The following is an 11,398-nucleotide window of genomic DNA, read 5'->3' on the forward strand; positions in this document are numbered from 1 at the left end:
GCAGGGAAATCCCTGCGCGCGCCTGTGCGCCTGTGCGTCCGTCTGTGCGCGTGTGAGCGAGTGCGTATGTCTAGGATCGCTTGGCTGCGCTGAACATCATTGACTGACTGGCATCTGCAACGCTAAACATCAACGTCATGCTGCACTTTTGGGTCGAAAGAAGACGAATCCAAAAGAGCGAGTCGGTGAGCTTGCATTTAATCGTTTCTGTCACGTCTAAAATGAATACGTTCCAGACGCAAACCCTTCGTAGTAACATCAGCTACATTGTTAACTCGCTAGCCTCACTACCTAGGAGGCTAGCTAGTAGCTGCTGGATAGCATTAACTGCTCTTGTTGTAATAGAAATTTATATGACATTGTTTATTAAGAAAGTTCACATTTTCAATGCTTCCCGCTTTAGTGTTCCTCTTAGCACAGAGCAAATACGGCCTTCGCAGCCAGCATTCGTTTGCAATGGGAGTGGGAAAGGGAAAGATAGGGGTGGGTGACACGGTGTAAGCACATCTGTCCTAAAGTTATGAGGATCCAGACCGTCCTAATTGAATTCCCCCCACCCCAAAAAAACATCCACGCTTAAGTTTATTGAAGACGTTAAATTGCCCAACGGCGCTTGTATACAGTGGAACCTCTAGTTAAGAAGTTAATTGCTTCCAAGAGTTCATTAAGATATCCTTTATTTGTCCCACACTGGGGAAATTTTACAGCCTCCAGCAGCAAGAATGTAGGTAGGAAGAAGAAAGAAGAAAAAACAAACACATTTTATTTACAACAAAAATTTGAAACCTGAAACGTTCATAAATTGAGGAAAATTTTCCCATTGAAAATGAAAAAAAATGCAATTAATCCGTTCCCTCTCCAAAATGTTGGCAATGCAAGTTTATTGTCATATCCCACTTCATGTAGAATATAATTCAAAATTATTTACATTAAACACATTGTGGAAAGAGAAACAAAGTATCATTAAGACATCATAATAAAGGCGTCTAAAAATGATTATATTACAATGAAAAACCAAGCATCAGTCTAGATTAAATAAAAGACACCACAAAAATGGGGATTAAAACAAGAGATTGAAGAATGGATTCATGAAAATGCTGCAGTAAAATATAATCAGTCTCATGTAAAGAGACACTACATTTCAATAAATAACATACAAACTCTAAATAGTTGGGTTTTTTGGGGGGTGAAAACCACGTCATTCAGAAACCCAACCGCTAATAGATTTGTGATTTGACGATCAATGATGTGGTGTCTCCCAACATATGCAACAGCTTTAATTTTCAGTTTACAGCAATGTGTGATGCATGTTGCCAATGATGGTTACACAGCGGGGGGAAAAAAAATCATAGATCTATCCGCTCGTACAAGCCAAGACCGTTCATCTATCAGAAATCTGAATAGATATAAATAGTTTGTTTTTTTACAAAAAAATGTTTGTAACCCAACTTGGTCATAAAAAAGTGACATTCAGAACTCCAGGTTCCACTGTATGCCCTGTGACTGGCTGGCGAGCAATCCAGGGTGTACCCCAGCTTGGAGAAGCTCACCCTCACCTCAAATAAGGTTAAGCATTTAGATAGATGGTGAAAGGGTTTATGCTGGATCCTGTTCAACACTGTTTAATAAACAACATATGTGTGATTTCAGTGTATTGTAATTAGTGTTGTGCATTTTACTGTCACTGTGATGGTAAAGATTTGTATATGATGTTAGAAGCACAATTAACTTGGAAACTAATTTGGCCTGAGAAATAACTGGATAGCCAGATTTCATTTATTGAAGTGTTGTTGATGGAAGTGATGAGACTGACCTCGCACTAACTTTGTTTGTTTTCCATGTGAAAGTGAATTGAGCCAAACCACGTTTGCTGCTCCACGTTTTGGTCCTGACCAAGTGTGTATTTGTCTACAAATGGATAATGGAGGCTGGGACCATAGGGTAAGAGATGCTTCAGCTTCTTGTTTACTTCCACACCTAGCTTGAAGCAGACGTGTGTGCCGTCATGCACGCTGTGATCAGGGTGTCTTTGATCCACTGGTGAAAAGAGACTTTGATTGTCCTCTTTCATGGTTTTAGTTTCATCCAAATATACACTTTTTTGAGAGTAACAACATGTCCTTACTAACATTTTAACAGCCACCGTGCCACAGCGCAGCATGTTGTCAATCATAGCTTTGTAAAGGGATTGCCGCGCCGGCGATGGGCTGATCACGAATTAGTTCATCGTCAAAGTGTTGCCTTCCTTTGTGTTTAAGTCAGGGATGAGAAACTTATATGGAGCGGGCTGTAGTTTTTCTTCTGTGCTCCTTGGGGGCCACATATAGCCAGCTAACCAGCTGTATGACACAAATGTGACATTAGATATGGACAAAATACATGTTCTTAATATATTAAAATTTTCCCGATACATTTCTCACTGCATAACATAGCAAACAACAAAATACCCACCACATATTGTTTTTTTTTCTACTGCAAATGGCTCTCGTATAAAAATGACCATGCAAAGATGGCACAAAAAAAACAACTTTAAGTGCAAGAACCCACACAAAATGTTATTATTGAGATACTATGTTTGTCCTGCATATCATTCCAAATCTGCCAAAAAATAATGAGGCCTACCAAGTGGAAGTGCAACTCAGACATGTCTGCCAGCTAGTGGTTAATGGTGATATTATGACTCAAAACTATAACATATTTGCAGTTCGGGACCCTGGAATTTGCATATTTGCCGATTTTTAAATGTAATATATGTATGTGTGTGTGTGTGTATATTAGAGCTGTCAGTTAAGCGTGTTTTTATTGGCATTAATTTATTTAACGGGATAAATTTTTTCTCGAGATTAACGTGGCACACGTCACAAGCGGATGTTACGTTGCTCTATAAATACACCAGAAACTAAACAACAAGCGCGCTGCAGAAGTCCACGCCCATGTCTGTTTTGCCAGCCACGGCAGCGCGAGACACCGAAAACGGATACTTAAAGAGTTTATGAATGGAAAGTTTACTTTTAAAAAGTTGCCAGATTGCTCCACTGACAAGACCAAAGTTACCTGTTCTTCTCTCTCTCTGTATCATACAGGTATACGATGTATGCCACTGACAGATTGTTATTTGTTTGGAACTATTTTGTGTGGAAGGTTACTGCGTTCCGTGTCCATATCAATAGAGCGGGTGGAGCTTCTCTGTGTTCGTCTGACAGTGACGGTGCGCAGAGGCGGTGACATGACAACGAAAGTTCAGCGGTGCAGTGGTAGCGACGTAGCGAAAATAAAACGTCTCCAGTGTTGTCATCGAACCAAGTGTAGTCATCCGAAATGAGGTCTACACAAAAACTGTAGATAGACTTCCGCGCAAGAAGCACCAACACAAGCACCATAGCCTGACTGTGTTAGGGGGAGTGAAACCCCCCTCTTTCAGAATGGTTTGCCCCCGCAGCACGGGGGAAGTGCGCTTGTTTGTAAGGCCAGCAGTTTTGAATACAGCGGCAGATAACGAACACTGGTGTCCGATGTCTCGTTATTCTCCAACAAACATACAGAAACAGACTGCTGTGTTCAAAGCAAACCTGAGAAAAACTAAGTATGCAACCATGGTTTAAATCCACTATAGGCTGAGTACTAGTTTACCTTAGACGTGCACTATATAATGTTAAATTTCTCTGTTTTGATTTCATTAAAAAAAAGCTGTTAAAGCAGCTGTGGTGTGACAAAATATTTTTTTCACTGTTGTTGTTGGACAGTAATATTGTGTGAGAGAGATTATGTGTGAACAACTGCTCCAAGTGAAAAATGTTCATGTGAAATTGAAAATCGAAATTGTTATTTCAGTAAATATTTGCATTTGGCACATAGAAAACTGATTCATGATTCCAAGTTGATGAGAGCATTTAAATGGGGGGGGGAAATAGGACAAAAAATGTAAAAGGAAATTCAGAAACGATAAAAAATGTGTGAGTAATCACGATTCATTTTTTAGTTCATTTGAGTTAATTTTTAGGGGTGTTCACACGGCACACATTTGCTCCGGCGCTGCACCGATGTATTTTGTTGCAATATATTTTGCACCGCAGCAAATTGTGTGGAGCGTTCACACGTACAAAGCCGCTGAGCGTAGGTGCAGCCCCACTTGCGTTCACATGGCAGTTTCTGCAGCGGAGCGAAACGACAGAAAACAAATGAGCTGTCGTGTTGGTTCTTTTTAAAACGTATACACAACTCAAGCGACTACTGGACAGGGACGTCCTTCTCTTTCTCAATCTCCGTGCCTTTTGCTCGAGAGTGACCGCCTCCGAAAACGTAAATCAACGATGACTTCAATGACACTCAGAAAAGCAAATACGTAATGCGCCAAACAGAAAATCAAGAGAGGAAATCACAAAATAAATTATATGGGGAGCAGCGGGGGGTTGTGAACACACAACAAAGGAACAAACTACACAAACAACTCAGAGTCAGTCCAGTCTCCTACAAAAGGAAAGATGTTACCAGCCAAGTCTTGTGTCATTATTAAACAAACACATGACGGACGTCCGACAGAGCGCGAAAGCAACGCATTCTCGCCGTACGCCGTAAACTCTTCACAAGCATTTGCTCTGGAGCAAATTTAACCCAGTTGCGTTCACACGTGCAAATTTACACCGGTGCTGCTTTGCTAACACGCATTTGCTCCGGAGCAAATTTTTAACCCACCTCCCTGAGGTGCATGGTGTAAGCTGTTTTCCGGGGCTACGCCGGAGCTAATTTGCACGTGTGAACTCTCTACTGGGGCAGCCTCGGCGTGTGAACACCCCTATAAATTAGATTAAATTATTTTTTTAATCGTTTGACAGCTCTATTGTGTGTGTATATATATGTGTGTGTGTGTGTGTGTATATATATATATATATATATATATACATACACACACACACACAGTGATAATTTTACAGTTTGAGCACTGCGAGTCCCAAGGACTCGCTGAGCAGGAAAGTGTGAGTCCTATTATGCATTTAGAGAGTCCCAAATTTCAAATTCTATATCACAAACAACAACAATATACATTGATAATAGATTTATTTCTTATAAACAAATGCTGCAAAAATTTTAATAATTCAGGCATACAAGATTTGCTTATTTCATCCCATGGTTCAGTCTGTGAGTTCATAAATTCTCCTCTCTTAACTCTGCTTCCAATGACGCAAGGCTTTCTCAAAGTCAACTTATTATCGCAAAAAACTATCCAACTTTAGCTGCTTCCTCTGTGATATCTCCACAATAAACTTTGCAATTGTCTGCCGATCTCATCTCCCGAGAATGGAAATCTCGTCACGCAAGATAACGCAAGATCAAAACAACAATGGCGGCGATTGTCATACTGCGATCATTGCTGGAAAAAAAGATGTACCGTAGTGTTTTTTTGTTGTTGTTTTGACTTTTGAAATTTCTGAAATTTCCTTACGTCCCAAAAACGCACATTATTTGGAACTGTGCGTCCCGTGGGAAAATTATGCATCTGGGACGCGGGACGCAGAGATAACAAGATGGCAGTTATATACTGTATATATATATGTTTATGTGTCTGTCTATCTATCTATCTATCTATCTATCTATCTATCTATCTATCTATCTATCTCTATCTCTATCTCTATCTCTATCTCTATCTCTATCTCTATCTCTATCTCTATCTCTATCTCTATCTACAGTATAGATATACATATACACACACAGGTATATAAGTTTTCTAGATGTTTTTCAGCATTTACCCCAGCTTTTAGTGGAAATGTATATTGAATTTTTATCTGCATCTTTTGAAGATTTTTTTCAGGGGGGTGTAAATAAATAATCTTGAATAAAAATAACTAATTAAAAGTAAAATCTGTTGTCATGCATGGGCTGGTTTAAGTTCTTCAACACGGCTGACATGGCTTCTACACCACATGCCCATAAGGTAAATAACATATTACATACATGGGAATTTCTCCATTGTGAGACAAATAAAGGTTTTCTTATCTTATCATAACATAATAATAATAATAATAATACATCACATTTGTAAGCGCCTTTCACAACACTCAAGGACACTGTACAGCCAAGACCAATAGTAAAACACAGATAAAATAATAAATAAATAAAGATTTAAGGCGGGTAGGCAAGTCTGAATAGGTGGGTTTTGAGCTGGGTTTTGAATAAGGAAAGAGAGTCAATATTACGAATGTTGGGAGGAAGTGAGTTCCAGAGTTTGGGGGCAGAGCGACTGAAGGCTCTGCACCCCATTGTACTGAGACGGGCAGAGGGTAGAAAAAGGTGGAGGGAGGATGAGGACCTGAGTGAGCGAGAGGGAATGGAGATTTGAAGAAGATCTGACAGATAGGGGGGCGCAAGGTTATGGATGGCTTTGAATGTATAGAGAAGTATTTTGAAGTTGATTCTAAGTTTGACAGGAAGCCAGTGGAGCTGTCGGAGGATGGGGGTGATATGATGGAAGGAGGGGGTTCTCGTGATGATCCGGGCTGCTGAATTCTGAACAAGTTGAAGTTTATGGAGGAATTTTTGATGGACACCGAAGAGGAGTGAGTTGCAGTAGTCAATACGGGAAGTGACGAGACTGTGAACGAGGATAGCGGTGGTGTGCGGAGTGAGTGAGGGACGGAGGCGGTTTATATTGCGAAGGTGGAAATGAGCGGACCGGGTAATGTTATTGATGTGGGAGTGAAAGGATAGTGAACTGTCAAGGATGACACTCAGACTCTTCACCTGGGGGGAAGGAGATATAGTGGCATTATCAATTGTGAGGGAGAAACTGTCGGCTTTGTTTAGAGTGGATTTGGTACCAACGAGTAGGAGTTCAGTTTTATTGCTGTTTAGCTTGAGGAAATTGTGGGTGAACCAAGATTTGATTTCTGAGAGACAGTGAGAGAGGGACGAGGGTGGGAGAGAAGCGTCGGGTATGCTGGAGAGATAGAGCTGGGTGTCATCCGCAAAGCAGTGAAAGTGTAAGCCAAATTTGCGGAAAATGTTTCAGAGTGGAAGGAGGTAGACAATGAAGAGGAGCGGACCGAGGACAGAACCCTGGGGAACACCAGAAGAAACGGGGAGGGATTGTGAAGTAAAAGAATCAAGTTGAATGAACTGAGAGCGGCCAGTGAGATATGAGTGGAACCAATGTAGAGGGGTGTTGGTGATGCCTATGGTAGAGAGTCTATTGAGGAGGATGGGGTGAGAGATTGTGTCGAAGGCTGCACTCAGGTCAAGGAGGATGAGGATGGAGATAAGGCCAGAGTCTGCTGCCATGAGAAGATCGTTTGTGATTTTTATGAGGGCTGTTTCAGTACTGTGACGGGGACGGAAGCCGGACAGGAATTGTTCATAAAGACTATTGTCGGTGAGGTGGGAGTGGAGCTGAGAGGCGACGGTTTTCTCCAGAATTTTCGAGATGAAGGGAAGATGGGAAATGGGGCGTAGGTTATTGAAGTCATTGGGATCTGAACCAGTTTTTTTCAGGATTGGGGTGACAGCTGCAGTTTTGAAGAGCACAGGAACAACTCCAGTCGACAGAGAGGAATGGATAATGGCTGAGATGAAGGGAAGCAGAGAGGGTAGGCAGGATTTGACCAGAACTGTGGGGAGGGGATCAAGCTGACAGGAGGAAGTCTTGGATTTAATGATGAGGTCTGAAATTAATGAGAGACGGGGGAGTTCAAAAGAAGAGAACAGTTTGCAAGGGATGAGAGGGTCAGATGAGGGGAAAGGTACAGAGGAGCCCAGATGCTGGTGGATTCTGTTGATTTTTTTCATTGAAAAAGAGGAGAAGTGCGTTGCAGGTGTCACGAGAGTAAAAGTGAGGTGGTAGGGAGTCAGGAGGTTGAGTGATTCTGTTCCAAAGGGAAAAGAGAGTCTTAGTATTTCCAGCATTGGAGCAGATGAGTCCGGAGTAGTAATGTGATTTTGCTTGAGAGATAGAATCCTTGTAGAGGGATAGCTGAGCTGCATAGATGTCCTTGTGAGCAGTGAGGCCGGTTTTCCTATAAAGTCTCTCAAGCTGCCGGGTTTGGGATTTCAAGGAACATAGATGAGGGGTGAACCAAGGGGCAGACCGAGTAAAAAGGACAGAGCGGGACTTGACAGGGGCGAGCGTATTGAGGATGCTGGTGAGACCAGAGTTATATTGGAAAACCAAATCATCAGGAGTGGAGTCAATGTCCGGAGTCAGGGTGGTCAGCCATGCAGTGAGAGAGTCAATGTTAATATCTTTAATATTACGGTAAACAATGGTCCGGGGTGATTTGGCAGTTGAGAGCTGGAGTGTAATGTTGAATGAGATAAGGAAGTGGTCCGTTATTGGAAGTTCATCAGCAGTACAGTTGGAGGGGGAAATACCAGAGCAGCAGATCAGATCCAGGGTGTGACCTTTGATGTGTGTGGGAAAATCTACAAATTGATCAAAACCAAGACTGTTAATTGAAGAAGTGAAGTCAATGGTGAGAGGAAGAGCAGTGTTGTCCATATGTATATTAAAATCTCCCAGGATTATTACATTTGGTGACAGAGAGGAGAGATGGGTGAGGACAGTAGACACTTCATTTAAAAAGTCGCGGTGGGGTTTGGGGGAGCGGTACACTGTGGTAATAATCGTGGGGATGGGTCCGGATATTTGTCCGGACCCATAACAATTTTTTCCATCACAACAGACGTATAATATTGGCACTGACACTGATATTGGTATGAGTGCATCCCTTCTGATTTAATTGCCTGGGCTTGTGTGAATGCATCATAATGGTCCTCTCCCTCTCTTGCCTTTGCTTTAGATGACTACTCCTATTACCTTAAACGTAGGAGGTCACCTGTACACAACCAGCTTGTCCACACTGCAGCGTTATCCTGACTCCATGTTGGGCGCCATGTTCCGGGGAGACTTCCCAACAGCTCGCGACTCCCATGGAAATTACTTTATTGACCGCGACGGGACACTTTTCAGGTACATCCTGAACTTCCTGCGGACGTCGGAGCTAACCCTCCCGGCTGACTTCACAGAGACAGATCTGCTGAGGAAAGAGGCCGACTTCTACCAGATTGAACCCTTGATCCACTGCCTAAGCGATCCCAAGCCGCTGTACCCTACGGACATCTTTGAGCAGGTTGTGGAGCTTTCCAGCACACGCAAACTGTCCAAATACTCCAACCCAGTAGCCGTCATCATCACACAGCTAACCATAACGACAAAGGTCCATGCTCTGCTCGAGGGCATTTCCAACAACTTCACCAAGTGGAACAAACACATGATGGACACCAGAGACTGCCAGGTGTCTTTCACCTTCGGGCCATGTGACTATCATCAGGAGGTATCCCTGCGAGTTCATCTCATGGACTACATTATGAAACAAGGCTTCACCATCCGTAACACGCGTGTGCACCACATGAGCGAGCGGGCCAATGAGAACACAGTAGAGCATCACTGGACTTTCTGTAGACCGGCTCAAATCGTTGAAGACTGATTTATTGTTGCTGTGTTAACTTGTGATTTCATGGTAAAATTCCCATACACATATCATTGCATAAACGGAGTATTTTCAATTCTTCCATAAGAATGTTGTCGTTGTCCACAACCAATTAAGACTGTATTTATAGACCCACCCACTTCATACTAGAGGTAAGATCGGGCCCTAAAATGTCAATCATTGTTTCGGGTTCGGGTCAGGCTTCTATCTCGCTGACTTTAAAAAAAATAAATATATGTTTTAAAAAATGTGTACTCAAACGATGTGTGGATACTAAACTAAGGAATACTTTTTTTAAACAAACAATTTGGATAAAACAGAAGGCGCTGTAATGTAATTGCTATTTAACTACTAAACAGGAGCGCAGACGGTTAGACGCTCAGCATTCACTGCGCACGTGTCACACCAAATTACAGATGATGAAAATTGAAACTTTTATGTTAAATTTATTTTAAACAAAACTAGAAATAATTTCATATATCTTTACCTATTTATTTGATTTGAAGCCTAGTGGGCTGCAGGATTTCTCTGCGTAATTAAGCAAATGCACATCAAGATCTCTCTTTGTCTGGCCTCTTATTCTGTGTTTCAGAGTTATTTCGTTGTGCAAATGCATTTATCATGTTCATAAAAATATGTAGATTATTTTAACCATAAGAAATCTTGCGTTTTTTTCTGTCAAAAATACTCACAAATAAAATACTAAATTTCGGGTTTGCTTCAGGCTTGTGCCTGCAAATCAAGTTCATTGGTCAGGCTCGGGCAGATCTTACCTCTACTTCATACTGCCCATGTGTAAAACCAGTAATACAGTGAAACTCCTCTACAACGAAATCATGTTTGCAGCAAGAACATTTTCACAACAGGGGGCTTTTCACTGGAGCATTTTTTTAATGTAAACACACACACACATACACAGTGAATCTCGTTCCGAGGCAAGAGCAGAGAAAAATATTTTGTATAACGGAATAGGGGGACTTTTCGTTGTAGGGGGAGCAGAAAAATGGGAATGGCTTTCATGCATGAACATTTTTTCATACAAGGGGGTATTTTTGACCATGTAGGTTTTGTTGTAAAGGAGTTTCACTGTAGTATCAAAAGATGATTACAAAGACATGACTGAGAACATAGTGGAGTGAGGATTCAAAAAAGGATTCCTTAAAACAAACAAACAAAAAAGAGCCATGATGAAAACTTAAGTCACAACACTCTATGTGATACAAGTGTTTGTACGTTGTACATTTTGAAATGAGCAATATGTCCTGCAGCTGTTACTCTGCAACAAAGTCATGTATGTCAAGCAGTGAGTGATGACTGCTGCCTGTGCGTGTATGCTGCTATACATTTGACTTGCCTTTGTCTTGATCTATGATGCTTTTGTTCAGAGGCTAAATATAAACGCACTCAGAAAAGGGTACCAAGTGGGATGCTTGCTTTCGGCTTCAGCAACCTTCTTGCGTTAAAGAGCTCTTGGAGTCTTACCTCCTGGTGGATTGTTGAAAATTTGCATTTTGCCTCCCAAGTTGTTCTGTCCAAAAAAGGGGAAAAAAATCATACTGATTCTTGTTCCCATTTCTGGTGAGCTCATGGTGGAGTTTAAAAGAAAGCCCCTTCGGTCTTTATAATCGTAATGGTACTTATGTCCCGTGTAGTTGTTGCATGTGTTTAATGTATGTGTTTAGATATGTGTGTACAGTTTTGTGTCATGCTGTTACAATTGCCATCAATAAACCCGTTACTGGCAATATGTAATTTTATGCCTTTACCTTACTTGCACTTCATGAATTTAGCTTGTGTATGAATAAAGTACCATCATTCGTCTATCCTCCATCTGATTTACAGTATCATCTCCTGTATTTATCCATCCGTCTAGAAAATGCTTCACGACCCAATTAACTCAAGGTAGAACTTTTTGATAGTAA

The 11,398-nt window shown here is 41.5% G+C and overlaps 1 protein-coding gene across 1 annotated transcript; it reads left to right on the top strand.

Moving 5' to 3' along the window:
- The first annotated feature begins 134 nt into the window (after positions 1-134).
- kctd6b (potassium channel tetramerization domain containing 6b) lies at positions 135-11,297 on the top strand. Its single transcript, XM_052057572.1, has 3 exons — positions 135-185; positions 1,848-1,941; positions 8,787-11,297. The coding sequence occupies exons 2-3, from the start codon at positions 1,915-1,917 to the stop codon at positions 9,471-9,473; spliced, it is 714 nt and encodes a 237-aa protein (XP_051913532.1). The 5' UTR covers positions 135-185; positions 1,848-1,914; the 3' UTR covers positions 9,474-11,297.
- Positions 11,298-11,398: the final 101 nt, after the last annotated feature.

Source organism: Hippocampus zosterae, chromosome 2 (genome assembly GCF_025434085.1).
Source record: "Hippocampus zosterae strain Florida chromosome 2, ASM2543408v3, whole genome shotgun sequence".
Classification (NCBI taxonomy): Eukaryota; Metazoa; Chordata; class Actinopteri; order Syngnathiformes; family Syngnathidae; genus Hippocampus; species Hippocampus zosterae.